The 18013-nt window shown below is 37.8% G+C and overlaps 1 protein-coding gene across 4 annotated transcripts in view; it reads left to right on the plus strand.

Moving 5' to 3' along the window:
- The window catches only part of SSBP2 (single stranded DNA binding protein 2), a 137607-nt gene that overhangs the window by 105548 nt on the left and 14046 nt on the right, over positions 1–18013 (plus strand). For 2 of the 4 annotated variants that reach the window (XM_066181951.1, XM_066181953.1), the window contains 11 exons: positions 300–359; positions 2036–2102; positions 2292–2362; positions 4422–4513; positions 8560–8608; positions 9618–9653; positions 11503–11557; positions 13080–13150; positions 13884–13962; positions 15105–15133; positions 17249–17347. In XM_066181951.1, coding sequence (XP_066038048.1) covers positions 300–359; positions 2036–2102; positions 2292–2362; positions 4422–4513; positions 8560–8608; positions 9618–9653; positions 11503–11557; positions 13080–13150; positions 13884–13962; positions 15105–15133; positions 17249–17347 — 708 coding nt within the window. The remainder of the gene's footprint in view (positions 1–299; positions 360–2035; positions 2103–2291; positions 2363–4421; positions 4514–8559; positions 8609–9617; positions 9654–11502; positions 11558–13079; positions 13151–13883; positions 13963–15104; positions 15134–17248; positions 17348–18013) is intronic. The other 2 variants (XM_066181952.1, XM_066181954.1) reach the window with 1 other exon arrangement.

The following is an 18013-nucleotide window of genomic DNA, read 5'->3' on the forward strand; positions in this document are numbered from 1 at the left end:
CCCCTTCTCCAATGGAAAGTACAGATGTCTGATTATGATTTATTCTTTACTATTAATGCAAGTTTTTTTATATTCTGCACTTACAAGTGCTGAAACAAATTGTTAAATAATTTATCCCGATAGATGGGTTGGCTGCAAATCTCTGAATTTATGTAATACTGCTAAACATTGTGGAACAATGCTCAAAGCTCTTCATGGGAGAGTGTTCAAGCTGGATGGGTGTGAGCATGGCAGTGACACAGGGTGGCATTTACAGGATGAGTGGGATTATTCAGCAGTGTTTCTTTTTCTCTCTGCAGCCTTTCATGTCCCCCCGGTACCCTGGAGGTCCGAGGCCACCTCTCAGAATACCCAACCAGGTAAGGCTTGATCCCTGATGATGTGATGGCCCAGGGTGAGGGTTCCATCCCTGTGTTACTCAGTTCTGTGTCAAATGCATCAGTCCCTGCCCGTCTCTGTTGGACATACAAATTATATTTATTTCACAATAAATGTGGGGAATATTGGTGAGAAACAGGTCTCATGAAGTGCTCTGTGGCTCCTACAGACACTCCAAGGACTTTCTAAAAGCGCTGAATTCCCAACTTTGTCTCATCTTCATCAAAGGATGTGCAATGCCAGCAAGACAAGGATGAGTAATGAGCTGCTGCTCGTCAGCAGGGAACTTTTTTGGCCCGTCTGTGAGAAGAAGGTTCTGGAAGTAGAGAACATTTGTGTTTTTAAGTTCTCCGTAGTGCAGACAGAGGAGGAGAAAGAGTTGTTAGCAGATGAAAAGTTAAAGACAAGCAGACAGAAAAACATCAGTGGAGCTCTGAGATGAAAACTAGGTCATTTACAATATTGAGAAAGGTAGAAAGGATAAATGGAGTAGATAGTTTGGTTCAGCTTTGACTTCCAGGTCTGCCTTTCTATTGTCACACTATACCTCAGCCTAATTTCTGGCTATTTTTATATTTGTGTAACACAGTTTCAATAAATTTGTCCTTACTTCTGACATACTATCACCAGAATGTATGAAATCTAAATTTCAGTGAGCTGGATGTATCAGATGGCGAGACTTCTCCAGGTGCTGCTTTTTCTGGTGATGTTTGGGATCAGATTAAGTTACCTGTACCAGGGCTACTTTCTCACCAGGGCAGTGGGGGACTTAATTAACCTTAATGAAGTGATCATCAGTGCAGTGCCATTGGTACTGCACTTAATATTTGATAACATTTTACTGCTGTCACTCAGTGCATTCCTGAGTTTTGTACCTCCCAATACTATCTTAGCCAGAGGTGTCTGAGCCCCTGAGCCAAGTGTTTGTGTTTCACACCCTCTGAGCCTGAGCTCAGTGAATCCTGGCAGGTGGGATGTGGTGGCTGGAATTACCACCTGCCAACCTGCAGGTTTGGTTTCAGGAGCATTTTGGTCTGCACACTGTGGTATTTTCAGTCCAGAGTGGAAGATAATTACATAATCCCAGTGAACTGCAGTTCTTGCTACATTCACATTACATCAAATTCACAAATTGCTGCTTTAGCGGCATTGACGTTACTTAAGGTACGGCATGGATGGGCAGGGTGTGGAAGCAATAAACTATTGAGGTACAGCTTTAAGGCCCAAATTTTGATTAGGTGGTAGTTTGGTCCTGGGACTGTGGATGGGGTCCCTGTCCATGGCAGAAGAGTTGGAAGGAGATGGGCTTTAAGGTCCATTCCAACCCAGACCGTTCTGAGATTCTGCTTGCTCAGGATACATTTTTACTGAAAATGTGATGGTGCTTTGAAATGCTAAAAACCTCATGGATCAGCTACAAAGATCCATTCATAAAAGTGTTTTTCTACTTGACCCAGGTACAGGTAAAATCCTGTAAAAATGAGCTTTAAACCTAATTCAGTAAACCCAGAGGGCAGATTAATGTGGGGATTTAAAAACACATTAGCTCTTGACTCAGAAGAAACATCCAGGAATTAGGAATGAAAAGTGTGTGTTGTGTCTTTAACATGAATTTCGAGGCATTTAGTGGTATTATGCTGTGTTTTCCCTGCCTCAGGCCCTTGGAGGTGTCCCGGGGAGTCAGCCCCTCCTGCCCAGCGGTATGGACCCCACACGGCAGCAGGGTGAGTGTGGGACCTCTCCACAGTGCTCTCCTCACAAACTGGCACCTTTCTGCAAATCCTTAGGCTTTTCTGTTTATTAAAAAGAGATGATTCATTTAAAGTAGCTGTAGAAGGTGCTTGTTTCTTGCATAGTTTAATCAGTTGTGTATTGCATATATAAATACAATGTATTTTATATTTCATTTGCAGGTCATCCAAACATGGGTGGGCCAATGCAGAGGATGACTCCTCCAAGGGGAATGGTGCCATTAGGACCACAGGTATTTTCTACAGATGGGTTATCCTTAGTGACAGGCCTATAGTCTATATTCTGTCTTTGAGTAGCTTGAAGATGCCCAGGACGTGTTTTCATAATCCACTTTAAAAACAAACCTCCTGTTTTACAAAAAAAATTCCATTCTAAGTTGCAGCTGTACAAAACCAAAATGAAAAATCTGTCATTCTCATTAATATTTGGAATTAAAAGAGGAATCCTTTCACTTGCTTTCTTTAGAAAAGTGTATGTTGTAATCAAAGACTGACACTGGCATGGGAGACCAGGAGTGGAGTGGGTGTTTTCTCCTCCTCCTCAGTGATTATGCTGTTTTAGAGGAAAAGATTTATACCCTCTAACTTCGCCAAAAATATCTCTCCAAATTCTGTAAAGTTTCTCTTTCATACACTGTTGATCTAAATTTTGGCATGTGTAGCAGAGATTTTGGTATAAAGTGAGATGTCCATATTGCCATTTGTCCCCATGTCCACCTCAAGCATCTCTGTGACTCTGTCCCGACAGAACTACAAATCAGGGGACAAACGGTCCTGGTGAGCCCCTGGAACACAAATCCAGGAGGCTCCTCTGTGTTTTGTCAGCACTGCCAGTGCGCAGCATGTGGGTGGTGGTGTTCTCACTGGTGCTGCCAGTGTTTTGTTTCACAGTGTGCTTGTTGTGCCCACATTGTGCATTTTTGCTTCCCCGTTTCAGATAATCTCTCTGGTGGCTTCTTGTTTGAATAACAACTAAATTCTAAATGATTGAATAGCTTTCCCTTCCAAGTCTGTTCACAACTGTCTGTACAATTTTGGGTCTTCCTGCCAGAATCCAGTTGTGCAGTTCTTCACAACCTCTGCTGAGTGACCAACAAAACATTATTAAATATATTTGCTATTCTTTTATGTGGCCCTGAAACATATTTACCATTTTTGGAGGTAGAAAGAGCAGCTCTGCTGTGCTGCCATATGAGATGGAGCTGATCCTTTATGCAGCATCATTAGTCACACAGCAGGCAAATCTCATGCCACTTTTTATGAGGATATTTTTTCCATTTTTGCTATTTCTTGCATTTTTGTTGTTTAAGATCCAGTGTTTTTGTAAGCTTCTTCTTTCTTGTGCTCAACATCCTAATTTACACAAAAAACTCTACAAAATTTAAGTTCACAAATGACTCCATAATTGAGTCACCAAATACCTGGGGCGCCAGGCTCTGCAAAGAGCATTGTTGCTCTGAAAGGACACCTGTATGGGTGGCCCTAATGGCAGTGCTGTTATTTAGGGCAAAGGAGTGAGTACATCTGCTTAGGATTAGCAGTAATTACAGTTGGAAGTTAGATTGTCAGGTGAGACAGATTGTTCTGCTATTCCACTGAATAAAAATAGATGTAATTTATTTTTTTGTGTATGTAGTGCAGCCAAACTTTGGTCATGATATCAGGGCATAAATTCAGATTTTATGGGCATTGGGAATTTAATTTGTTAGCATTGCTAGGACATTAATTACCATATTAAATACTCATCATTTTGATTATTACAGACCTGGGATGGTGAAAAGTGTCCCTGCCCAGGGCAGGGGTGACACTGGATGGGCTTTAAGGTCCCATCCTGAGATTCTGTGATTTATTACAATTGAATAATGGAAAGAGAAATGTAATGGTACATTAGAAAAGTTATATCATGTGCTTTAATTTTATACAAACATAATGAAGTCTAGGTAGAAATAATACCATTTGATATCTCAGAATTTTAGTAGGGGGTTCTGATTCTGAATTGCCTTGGTTTAGAAGTTGAATTCATTATAAAACCTGACACTTGCTGGCCATTAATTTGAGCTCAGTATGTGTAAATAATATAATTCCCCCTAAAACCATGTTAACCATTCTTAGCCAATTTCTGTAGTTGGTATTGTTTCTCCTTGGGGTTTATGATCCCATTTTTTTTAGTCAGGGAATCCTGAAAGCTTGAATGGCATGGCCTGTCCTGGCAGCAGTTGCACAGGAATGTCATTAACCTGCTGTCCTTTCTTTCCCCCTCCTCTTTGGTTTTGTTTTTTTGTTTTGTGGTAGTCTGACCCTTGGTTGTCGTTGCAGAACTATGGAGGTGCCATGAGACCCCCTCTGAACGCTTTAGGTGGGCCGGGGATGCCTGGGATGAACATGTAAGCTCAACATAAATCCTACTGTACCTAGAAAATGCCATTATTGTATTGTAGAAGGAGCAATTGGGATAGATAAGGCAAAGAGAACATGCTTTGATGACCAAAAAATGCAATTTTAAGAAGTGAACCCACAGTCTTACAGGAGCCTTGGCTGGTCTAACAAGTCTGTACAAATACTCAGTTTCTTCCACAGATCAACCTTCAAATACTGCGAATATTTTGTTAATATAATCACTGATATATCCTTGTACGCATTTTAAAAAATGACACAATTTATATTTCTATTTATTAAGTATCTTGTGAGGAATGGTTTTTCTCTGCAAAATAAATCAGTGCTTAATTGTTGCAAAATAGCCTTTGTCTAGAACTATTTATAAGAAAGACACAATTGATTTGAAAGTCTTCCTCAACTGCAGTTCTTGTTTCCTTAACTACGTTTATTTCCAGTCTAAACAGAGAGAGGAGCTTTACAGATATGAGAGTATTTTTGTCAGTGTTTCTGTGTATTTCTGGGTCTAGGAAATTGTCTGGTAAAAATGGACATAATCTGAGTTCAGATTTATATGTCCAGACATAGATTTAGCCATGGCAGGGTGTTGCACCTTGTATCCCTGAAGACAATTACCCTTTTAAGTGTGTAGAAATACCTCAGCTGTAATATTAAAAAAGCAATAAAGATTTCTATATGCTTTTCTCATTATATCATAGGTACCCGTTTTTACTCTAGTTTTTGTAGAAAACATAAACAAGAAATTAAAATTTTCATTTCAAGTAAAATGTTAACACCCTAAAGAAGTCAAAGAGATACAGAAAGAGATAATGTAATTTTAAAAATCCTCCATACCTCTCATTGGTTTGGATTTCCAGACACACATTGAATTCTTGAAGCAAATAAATTAAAATCTGAAGTTGTGTGTTGCTCTGTCATAGACATCATATGTGGAGATTTAAGACAATTCTAGGAGCCTTCCTGATAGTAGGCATTTATATTTTTCAATTAAACTGATGTGGAAAAAATAATTAGACATCTGAAATTCAGTGTGAGTCAAGTGTCAGCACTGCAGAGATTTTCCTCAGCAGAAAACTGAATTATAAAAAACAGGAAGTTAACTTTCCAGAAGTAAAATTGAGGGATAGGTATAATATTTTGAAACTATTTATTCACATAAATGGGAGTTTGCACAGGAAAAATAAGAAAGGAGTTTCTTGGATCACAAAAATATTTCCTGGCCTGCCAGAAAAAGAAAAGATGGATTGAAGTACTAATATTGCTGCTTTTTATAAACACATTTTATCAAAGGGTTGGTCTGAGTTGGGATTCTTTGAATTGTATATTTAGGAAATGAGGGTATTTTCCTACTGTAAATTTTCTGCTGTCTCTGAAACTGTAGTGAGGCCTCAGGATCAGGCCTGGCCTGGGGGCTGTGGGAGAGGATGGACCCAAACGTGCTCCCTGTGTTCCCCTCACCCTTTGTCCTAGTGCAGGAAGCAGCAGTGTGGGTCAACTGGGAAAATCACATTTCAAATGTCCCTTCATACCTGAGTGTTTTCTTTATATGACAATTTTCCAGTGTTCTGTTCTTCTTTTTCTTGGATTTTTGGCAGTGTCAAGTACAAAAATGAGTGCTCCACAGAAACAGCTGCCGTTTAAAATCCAGCTTTTCCTCCTTGGAAGGTGCAAAGGGAAGCTGCTTTGGTTAAGAGCACACTATCTGCCAAATAAAATGTTACAGTTTTTCTGGGTGAGAAAGTGTTCTTTGTGGTCAGAAATGGTAGCCTGAGGGCTCATAAGGCAGCATTTCAGTCCACACAATCCACAAATGCAGCACTGCTGGGTAATTCCTTGCCTTCTTATCAATAACACCATCAGATTTCTGTTGGACACAGCTGATGCCCAACCCATGTTCTTCAAAAGAATAACTTCATTTCAGCTGTAAGTTTTTCAGTTGGAACTTGACATAACCATTTTTAGGAAGATTTCATGTCTCTGCCAGTTTCTGGAACAAAAAGGCAGATTTCAGGGGAGCAGTGTTACATTTCACTGGTGATTTTTAACACCCTGTGTGACCTGCAGTGCTGTCTCAAGCACTAAGAATATCTCAGTCATGCCTCAGATTTATATAAAAAAAAAGAAAAAGGTGTGATTTTGTCTTTTAACATCAATTCACAGACTTGAGTCTAGATGTTTCATTTTCTGATGGAATATATTTCCCTCTTGGAAAACGAAAATTTCAGACTTTTATTTTTTCAAGCCTGGAGTGACACTTACAGGACAAACTCTTAAAAAATTGCATCTAAAATATTGGTCGTAGCAACAGATACTTTGTGAAGTATTTTGGAATAGGTACTTGTATGGTTATGTTTTATGACCTTGTTGGTCCTTCCAAAATAAACGTTTAGTAAAAAACAAAAGACCTGCTTGCATGGAATTGGAAAAAAAATGCAGTTTGGGGATTTTTATGTGTGTTTTATAAGCATTTGGCTCCACAAAATCTATGTGGCTTTCCAGCAGAATCTGCTGCAATGATTTCGTAGTCTATACTGAAAGCTGTCAAATAAATCTGAAAATTTCAGCAGCTTTTTAGATGAAAGGTGAGTTCCCATGTCTCAGTGTAAATTTCTGACTTTCCATATTCCTGTGGCTTAATCCAGTTGTGTCTCTGAGTCAGTACATGTCACAGAAATGAGTTGCAAGGGTTTGGGGTGAAAACAGGCTTTTAAGTGTTATTACAAATATTCCTGTTTTTTCTGAAAGAGATGATCCATAAACCAATGAAAAATAAGAAAAAGAACAACAAGGAAAAAAACCCAAACAATTAATATTTTACCATATGATCATCAGCAGAGGAGAAATTGCTAATATTTGACCTGAGGACCATTTCCTTGCTCAGTCTTTCATTGAATGAAACAGTAAAGACCATACCAACATTCTTGATTTCCAGCATTCCAACAATAAAGGCAGTGGAAATTAATAAATTTTCTGTTGATTTTTTTTGAGAGAGTTTTTTTGTAGTTTCATCAACAATGTAATAAAAAAGTAAGATTCAATATTAAATCCCTCAGGCAATGTATGCATTTAATAGTTTTGATTTCTGCAAGACTTAGAAAACTTTCAGAACTCATTAATAAAGGGTTATTCTTTCTCTCTGTTTTGGTCTCTCTCCCATGCCTGGTGAGCTGCAGTGGTTAATGATGCTTTTCTACAGCTAATGAGGCCAAAATGCCATTGAAAATGTGAAAGTTTTGTCATCTGCTGTGCCTCTCCATTGTCAGGGCCTTCAAAAAGTGATTCAGTCTTGTTTATAAACAAGCTGGAGTTCTTGATGCTCCCAGAAAAAATTATGGGTTTGAGACATTGTAAACATGGAGATTTTACCTCTGGTGTGTCTGAGTTCCCTCTGGATTGTTAAGAGATGAAGCCTCACCCCCAAACTATTCTGGGTTTAGCTGAGAGTGAGAAACTAAAAGTAACAGAAAAAGTTGTGAGAAAAACCCTCTGAGGGTTTTCTGGGTTTAATACATGGAATTTATTATCATGGCTGTTGTTATCATCATGAACATCATCATCATGGTCATCAGCCTTATCACCATACAGGGATCGTTGCAACATATTTTGTATGGCTTATTCTTTTATAAATAAGGTGTTCCAAAAACATTTATTAGCTAATCGTACAAGTTTTACTAATGAAACCTGACTCTACTGCAGTATTCTAGATCCACAGTAAATGAATGCATCCTCAGTACTTCAGGCATGTGTTTAATTATGTGAGCAAAATTACTGGTTTTATGACTGAACATTTATTTATTTTATTACTTAAATTTATTTTCTGAGTAGTAAATAAATTAATCAGTTCACCAAATGATTGAATAGCAGTGCAACAACGAAAATTCTGCTCTTGTATTTTAAGTTGGTGTAGTTTATAAACACACTTTAGATTGTAAAAAAACATTTCCTTCCTCTGGAACAGGTTATTCAGATTTTTTTGCACAGAGGTGTTCAGAGGATGGGGATGGCTCTGTGTCTCATCATTCCTCTTCTGTTTCAGGGGTCCTGGGGGTGGTAGACCTTGGCCAAACCCAACCAATGCCAATTCTGTAAGTAAATATTACAAATATATTTGACATCTTCTTGTATTTAGGGAAGTATCTTCATAACAAACCCAACTCTGCCATAACATAAAGGTTGTCCTGGGATCCTACATGAACAGCAGTGTCTGGTATTTCTCCAGAAGGCAGAAAATCTTCATTTTCATTCAGGATCATATATCATTAGTTTAAAAATGTCCAATTTTGGCACTTGCAGATGGATAAGGTGGGTCTGGCTTGTCCTGCTAAGCAGTTCTTCTTGGTTTTCTCACTTTTGGCTTTTTAATTTTATTAGTGAAATTCTTCTTCAATTTTCTATTGCATGTACTTGATTAAAATGGATATTTTTAAACTGATTAAAGTTTTTGCAAGCCCTGAAATCAATTGGCAGGTTCAATAATAGATTTATTTGTTACAATCATTTGGCTGACAAGTTGTCTGTAGAGAAATTTGGGGTTCTCAGCACAGTTGCTGCTCCCACAACAGCACTGGCCTGTGTTCCTTTGGAGAGAGTAACAGCAAAGGCAGTAACAGAGAAGGAAAACAAATTATTCACACCATTTCTCCAGGACACTGTCCTTAAAAAAAAAACATGAATAAAAAGCGGAAATAAATACCAGAATCTTCTAAGGTGAAAGATGTGGTATGTTATTTTTCTTTTTTGGTCAAGATTGTAATCAAAAGTGGGTATCTCTAAGAACATATAAAATCAGTTCATACTTGGATGACTCTGAAGTCCTGCTGACTGAAGTGCAAGTATGTGCTGCCTGAGTTCATAACCCTTATAAACTACATTGCCTTAATAATCTTATAACTTAACATTTTAATACTTAATTATTTTTATAGTCAATACTTTAAAAATGCTGAAAAGAGGTATTTATTTTGACAGCAGAGGCGTTTTTCCCCCATGATTTTAGCTGTGTCTTTAGTTACTCTAATTGAGTGAGCACTCACCTGCAGCTGCCTGGAGCCCATCCCAGCACAGAGGAAATCACTGTTTTTTCTGTTGATGTTACAGATACCTTATTCCTCAGCCTCTCCTGGGAACTACGTGGTGAGTGCCTTTGTGTGTGTTTATTGGACATCACATCTCATTTAGGCAGAGAAACAGCAGCTCAGATGTTCAGGGAAGCCCCCGTGTGCTGGCTGGGAGCTGAACATCTGGCCTGCACCGAGGTTTCCCAGCCACCTCTGGTGCAGATGTGGGTGTTCATCATCAGAATCATTGTCAGCCTGCTCCAAATTGTGCTTAGTGCTGCTTCACTTCAGAAGACTTTTCTATACCTAATACAATGTATTGTCTACCACAATGAAGGACAAAAAGCCCCTTGGCATTCTCAGAAAAACAATGTTGTGTGAGAGTTTCTGAATTAATGCAGGAAAAAAGTGTTTATGTGTAGTGCTGGATTTTATCTCTGTCAGTAGAGATTAACTTTGTTTATTTTATTGTTGTTGCTGTTGCACTGAAGTTATTTGTATATCTAAGGAGCTGTTCTAAGGCAGATTGTTTAGTCTGTTTTTATCATATGCACAGGGCTAGTGTCATAGGGTGATGAGGGAGGATGATATAATTAAAAGCAATTTATTTTGTCTTTTATTTAGACAATTAGCTGTGGAAAAGGCTGTGATTATTGCAAGTGTCTGTAACTATAGGCCTCATTTTGTCACAACTTCGTGGAAATAGCCAAGATTTGCTGTCTCCAAATCAGTTCTTTCAATGCAGAATTTCACAGAACTCTCTGTGTTTGGAGGAGATTTTGTGGGTTTGCCGTATTCTATTGTTGAAGAATTTAAAGACATTTTGGGAAATTTGACTTCATAGACGGCAAGTGTTTGGGGATAAAGGATGGGCTGGAGAGCTCCTAAAAGAAGTTTTTAATGAAAAGATTTGTAATCTGGAATTATTTGCTTTGAGAACTTAATAAGATTAATCTATTTATAATATATTGATACATACTAGTACATAAACTTATCTACTAATATATAAGTATATATAATGTGTATAAATATACAAATATATATTCTTCATACAAAAATAAAATTATATTCTCAGAGTGAAAATAGCTGATACAAGAAACTCTCTAAGAGAAGAAAAAACACAAACAATTAGAGTAAAATTTAAAATGAGATGCAAAAGTTAATGAAGACAGGTAACTTTTCTCATAAATGATCCGTTAGTTGTTCCTACATCTTTTGATGTGATGTTGAAAAAATATGCAGAGAGAGCCCTTAAAAAATCAAGTATACAGGTATATGGATAAAAAGTATATGGAGAGCCAGTGATGCCTAGGGAGTCATATGGGTATGGATAAAATGTGGATATAAATTTATAGATAAAAGTTTGTAGGTAAAAAGTATAGGAAGAGATATCCTGTAAGCAGACAGAACCACCAGACCCTTGTAATCACTGACACTGAAAAGATGTCCCTGACTGAAACAGAGTATCTGCTGTTTTAAATGATAAAGAGATAAAGTACAGTAATAGTCATATGGCAATGAAAATAATAATTATTACTAGTAGTCTGTGTATCTTTTATTGTGGAAAGTCAATATTTATTGACTTTAATTGATGTAGGCATTATTACCAAAGTGGAAGTTGGTAGTTTTTCGTGTTACCTGTAGGGGTTCAACAAACATAGGAAGCAAAATATTATGTTTCTGTTCTTCGTGAATGATTAGGGTGATTAGAATAAAATCCCTGGAGAAATCCTAAATAATCCTGAAACTCTTGTTTAACAGCCAGAGCATTTTGTGTCTCTTAGTCGTGATCAGATTTGTGACATGGAACTACCCAAAACTTAAAAAATATATGTTCCTTGATGTGGGGGTTTTTATTATGTATTAGTTTTAGGTTTTTTCTAACCTTTCAATTCATGCTAACTGACAATTTTTACTCTCCCTAGGGTCCTCCAGGAGGTGGGGGGCCACCAGGAACACCCATCATGCCTAGTCCTGCAGGTACTGAAATATACTTGGAAATAAAAAAAAACTATAAGGGATTTTAGGAAGTACACGATTTTTTTTTTTAATAAAGAATCAGATAACTAAATTATTTGGTCTACATTTTTTGTATCAGTTTGTTGTTGTTGTTTTTCTTTTTTTCCCTGCTTGCTGACCTCTTCAGCACAGGAGGGTAGGGAATTTTCCTAAATGGCCATAAAAACTTACTGGACCTGTATAATAACTCCACTGAATACAATTTCAGGCATTTAAATAAATAAAAATAAAAACCAAAACAAAGAAAGCCCCTCAAAAATGAACAAACAAGAAAAGGCAAGCTAAGGTAAAGGTACTTTGAAGTTCTGTTTCCCAAAGCATGAAAACACTTAGAAATTGGCCACCTGTGAGTTTTGCCAAGGTATTCACCTCTGAGACCAACAGCTCAAAGATTCCACAGCCCAACCATCCCCTATGTATTTTGACATGAGCCAGAAGAACTTTGGGACAGCCAGGGGTGTGTGTTGCAAAAGGATGTGGTGGATAAAGAAAATTTTGCCTGCCTCATTGAATATTAAACATAACTTTATAGGCAAATTTTACTTTAGGCCAAAAGCTTTTCTTTTCTGCTTTTTTCTCAGACACCATTTTTGAATGTTCTAGTGATATATAGTGCTCTGTATATAATGGAAATATTTGCTTGGATTAATGCTTAGGAAATAATCTTGGAAATATTAATTAGTAGACAAAGCCCTTGATTTATCTTCCTGTTGTACATAGAAGACCATTGGCTGTGGACTGGGCTTGTGGAGGGTCTGGGTACAGAATGCCTAGCTCTTTTTATTCTCTGTGCAGATACTGATTTTCCAGAGTTGCCTATATTTTTTTTTAAATCACACTATCCCCTTAGGGATGTATGCCGACTTTGTCAGGTCATTCTCCTTTAAGTTTTTGTCACTTTGGGGTTTTTTTGCAAGCATTGCACCAGGCTGTACCATGAAGATACATCAGCTAAAGCCTCCCTCAGGAGTGTAGGATCTTTGCACAGTGTTCCACTGAAGACTTAGATCCAAAATAATACAGACTTGACAGGGATGAGAGGAAAAACTAACTCTCTGTCTGTGTAAGGAGGAGCTTTTTATCATTTATTACAGATGGAAAATAAATTACAGGAAGTATTGATAAGAAACAAGCTCCTGTTCTATGGATAATATTGAGGATGAGTGAAGAAATTTAGAGCTCCAGGAAAAAGGGTTTTAGGAATTAAATAGTTACAGATTCTTGGTGATTTATAAACCTTTTAACAGTCATGCATGAAACTAGAGCCCAGAAATTGTCACTTGGGGGCCATGGCAATTATTTCTTTTCATAGCCCTGTTGTGTGGCAGCAATGGATGGAAAGGGAATAAAATCTGCCATTATATTGCCACTGTGTATGGGATTGAGGCACAGTAATAATATGAACAAAATGACAGGAAACGTGTGAGGTGAGTAATGTTATTGAAAAGTGTATTTTAGCGCTTAAAATAATCTCTTATTACAGATTCAACAAACTCTGGAGACAACATGTACACTTTAATGAACGCTGTGCCACCTGGGCCCAACAGACCTAATGTAAATATGAATCTACTTACATCTTTCTTTGAGTAGTGCAGCCTTTTGTTTATCCAAACAGTGCATCTCCAGCAGCTAGCATTATTGCTGAGCATTCCATTTTTACAGGTGGCTCTTGAGTTATAGGCCTCTTGGAAAAAAAACACGAGTAGAACTTGGAAAAAAAAAAAGTAAATATGCTAAGTCATTATGCAGTAAATTGCAGATTGTTTGGCTATAATGTAATGTCTTTTAAATGTGTGAAGAGCTAAATTTAAGGTTAATTATGTAATTGGACAGAAACTGCTCAAGTTGTGAAGGTGATAAGGAGCTTTCCAACTTAGGATAGGTCAGGTGGGGTTTGAAAGCTGTTAATTAATCACTGATGGATTTAAGAGAGTTATCAAAGTTGCCTATAACTTCAGTGGGGATAGGGCTAAGTTGCCAGCAGCAGTCTGAAAAGTCATACAAAAAGCATTGAAGTAAATAATAAATTATTACTGTGTTGGATTCCAGCCTACAGAGATGATAGTCTCAACAAATTATGAAATTACATGAATTGAAAAAAATGCTGGTTTTCAGTCTTCACAAGAGCCCTTCTCTTAAAGATCCGAATGGGACTTCAGAGTGTTTTCTCATTCAGAGCTGAGGATTTGTCCTTACTTTTTCCCCCCCTTCTCCTGAGGAATATTTTCTCTTTATTAGGTTGTATGAAAAATAATTGTACAGTTTTTAATGCCTGCTCCTTTTGTAGTTTCCACTGGGGCCAGGCTCAGATGGACCCATGAGTGGACTGGGTGGAATGGACTCACATCATATGAATGGATCATTAGGTAACAGTAAATATTGCCAATGTGGTGAATTTTCAGTGGCAGTGCTATTTTCTGTGATTACTTCTTGGAGTTCTGTGGATGACAGTTTGTCAAAATGTATGGAAAAAGTTGTATATACATCAGTAAGATGAAGGGAATGATTTGAAGTGGCTGTGGCAATGAAAAAAAAAAAGTCATTGCTCAGTGAGCAGACTTATTGTGAACAATGACAATTCAGCATAGGCATCTATCTCCTAAAGAGAATTACTTTTTTTTTAGGAAAACATGTCCCTGAAATTTTAGATTGCTTTATATAGGGACACTTTTACAGCCTTTCTTTACCTATTACAATCCTAAAATGGATAGTTGGTTTAGCTATTAATGATGCACATTGCATTCAAATCAATGGAAATCTGTGTGAGAGGCAGACACACCTTTCTCTCGCTTTCTACATCCTGAGAATTTTTTCTCCTTAGCTAAAACGAAAAATTAAATTGCAACCATTATGGGAGGATTTTCCATGTACCTAGCACATAATTTATCCTTTTGGGCCTTGACAAAATAACTCCTGATAACATGTATCTGACGTTTTTAGAGAAATCGTATTCCTTCTCAGTCCTAATTTGCCTAGCTGTATGAAACAGCTGATTCAGTCTTCTCCCACAGTTCCATTTCTGATTGTTTTGCTGTGATACTCTTCTAGTTTTGTACTCAGTACTCTTCCAAAACTTTTCTTTCATCTTTCTGAAAATATGTGTCCTTTGCTGCTAAAAAAAATGCTTTTCTTCATTCACCCATCCTAAAATTGCATTTTCTTTATCCTCTGCTTTACCTGAGGTGAGAGCTACAGCATGTGAAAAAACCTCTCATTTAGTTTTCAATAGTCTTGATCTCATAATATTTAATTTTATTTGGTATTTGGTTTCCATTACTCTGCTCATCAGGATCATCTGTTTTCTTCTAAGAGATATTCAGTTCATGTAGTGCAGCAAAAGTTGATGGAGCCTCAGATTGATTGAGTGGATTATTCTGTAACTACTGTAAACTTTCACTAAGGTGGTTACTTTTAAAATGTTGATGTTGCACTATATATTTTCTGTGAAAAAATTATTGGATTAGCTTCAGCTCAAAATCAGCTGAGCAATTGTCTGTTTTAATTTCAGGCTCAGGAGACATGGACAGTATTTCCAAAGTGAGTATCTAATGAAATATTTGGAATTTTTAGAGTGCTTCACTCTAAACTCATTTCCTTTGTCAATGTTATGAATCTTTTCATTATTTGTCACCTTTATTTTATCATATCTAAGTTATATATAATTACCTCCAGTTCACAATCTGGTTGATTATGTTGTAGTCTTTGGTACTCTTAAAATAAATGAAAGCTGTTCTAATATTCAGTTCTAGTCAAATATAAGTTTGGGACAACCTCCTTAGGGTGTTGCAGGATTGCATTTGTCAACGATGTAAGGTAATATTAATATCTTAATCCACAGGATAAATTTCCAAAAAATAGATTAAGAGGTAGTTTCAGAAGAAGCACTGTTTTGATATCATAGCCATTAAATAGCGGGAAAAGGATGTGAATTTAATCTGCAGGGATTTTGCATCTACAAAAATAAGACTTGAATGTGTCACTTCTGTAAAAATAAAGTGCTGTGGCAGTGATCATCATTAACTTAGGAATTAATGAGCTGATGTGGTATTGCTAAAGGGGCATAAATAAAGAGGACCCTGTGTTCTTAAGTTTTATAACATTTTCAAACTCTGCATGACATAAAGTGATGGATGGAAAAGACCACGTTGCCTCAGTTGTGCTGTGATGGGTGTGCAGTGAAGGATTCAATAAAACCCTCCTGGAGATAACCAGCATACAGCACATTTTTAATCAAAGTCTATGTTTTTTCTTCAGTATTCCTAAGTGCCAGAACATCAAAGCTTAGTTCCACACAGAGCAAGGTAAAATAGGGGGAAATCCCCCAGGAATGAGCAAAAGTGCAGGAGCATTATAAAATATAAATGTGACAAGGTCTTTATATTCCTGAATGTTAAGGCCAGAGGGAGTGATGTGATTGTGTAGCCTGACCTCCTGTGTTGCACAGGCAATGGGCTCCCCTGAATGAATGTCTTCTGAAGATAGCAGTGGCAGAGCCAAGGCAATAGGTTCAACAACTGAGCTGTGGGTCCCTGAATATCTGGTGCACTGGCTTCACTGGAGAGCAAACTTGATTAACTGATGTCAATAACCTCATTGGGCTTTTAGTTGTCTTTGATGGAGATGTTGTCCAGTGGCCCTGAGGATCACAGTTTTGGAAGTTGTGAATTAGACTGAAGAAAGCAGAAGGGCTAAGGCAGGGCTTTTGACCCAACTCTCTGACCTGCATTTCAGATGCTAGTAAAGAATTTCTGCTTTCATGTCATGTATGTAATTAGTTTGGTATTTATATTTATAATGCATTCCATTTTCTGGGTTAAAAAAAAATCCAAGGAAAAAACTGTGATAGATGTAAGGATTTTGTTATGAGGTTTCACTCCTCCCTTTCCCTGACTACTCTTTTTCCACCATGAATCTTCTGAGTAGGAGATGTAACAATGATGGAAAGGGTTGCCCATGGTCCAGGCATGGCAGGGTACTGCAAAGCAGCTTTGTAAGAGCACCTGACTAATGGTAGTGTGTACAATACCCATGGAAATCATCTTGTTTCACCCATTCTCCTTCTGAAGTTGCAGAGGTGACTGTGCACTTCTATAAGCAAAAGAGTAACAATTAATTTTTGGAAGGCTTTAGATTGTTACTATTTTAGTAAATTGTGACCATAAGGAGCAGCCCTCAGGCACAGGCCTATGCAAAGATCTTTTCAGACCTGATCCATCTTGCCTTTAAGTACATCCTTTGTCTATCTCTAAGTACATACCCATAACTCACATATGTCAGGGTTCACAGATATGTCTACATTCAACCACATGATTTAATGTGGTGATAGAGCTTCCTCATATCCCTGCTGCAGCCTTTTCTAGCTTTTCTTGACTTCAGCAGAAGCAGATGCTGGGTATAGCCTGAAAATGAGGCACAGGTAAATAATCCTTGCTTCAGGGAAGAGAACATTACTTAATAGACTAAAATTAGTGACTGAATCATGCAGAACTCTGCTGGGGCTGATTTTTCATCCTTGAGAAGCCCACTGCACTGCACAGTGCACCTGAGTGCACCAAGTTTTGTGTGGAGCAGGCCCTGGGCACAGCTGGTGAGGCTGAGAAATGAACCAAAACCTTCAGCACTGAATCTGTATTTTGCAATCTTATTTAACAGAACTCTCCCAGTAACATGAGCATGAGCAACCAGCCTGGCACTCCCAGGGATGACAGTGAGATGGGTGGAAACTTCCTAAACCCCTTCCAGAGTGAGAGTGTAAGTATTTCATTACCTGGGTTCTTGGATTGCAAAGTTGAACCTGTATCTGGCCTTTTGCTTAGAAAAAGAAAATTTACAAATTTTGTAGTGTGCTTGTAGTGCAGCACTATGTCTTGCATGGTTTTTAATAGTTTCTGAAAGTACAGGATTGATTTTAATAAAAATTGCTATGCAAAAGAGAGCTGAAACTGGAATAGGTGGGAGGCAACTGGAATAGATGGGAGGCATAGATTTACTGCAGAAACTCTCTGGGCCATGAGGTCAATGAAAGAGCAGAGTTTACCCTGAAGTATGTGATGAGAGCATCAGTAGATTGCATGTTGCAAAGGTGCAGTGTGCTGTTACACCCATAAAAGACAGAGGTTCCCAATAGTGTTCATTGAGGGGCAAATTATGTGGGTTTTTTGTTGGTTTTTTTTTTTTTTCTTAAATATGGAATGCTCAAAGCAGTAAAATGTGTTATAAACATTTTACAGAGTAAGACTGTGGTACTGTCGTCGTACTCATGTGCCTGAAGCTGGGTTTCTAAATCCATGTCTAGGTCCCTAAATAGGAGTGTAACCTTATTACCTGTGCCAGCAGTGACCTGCAGCTCAGTAAACAGCTTCTGTTAGATCACAGCATAGTTGAGTTCCATGGAAAATTTCCTGGGAATCAGATTTT

This window comes from Chamaea fasciata, unplaced genomic scaffold (assembly GCF_029207755.1).
Source record: "Chamaea fasciata isolate MVZ Bird 193981 ecotype frontalis unplaced genomic scaffold, bChaFas1.0.hap1 SCAF_4, whole genome shotgun sequence".
Classification (NCBI taxonomy): domain Eukaryota; kingdom Metazoa; phylum Chordata; class Aves; order Passeriformes; family Sylviidae; genus Chamaea; species Chamaea fasciata.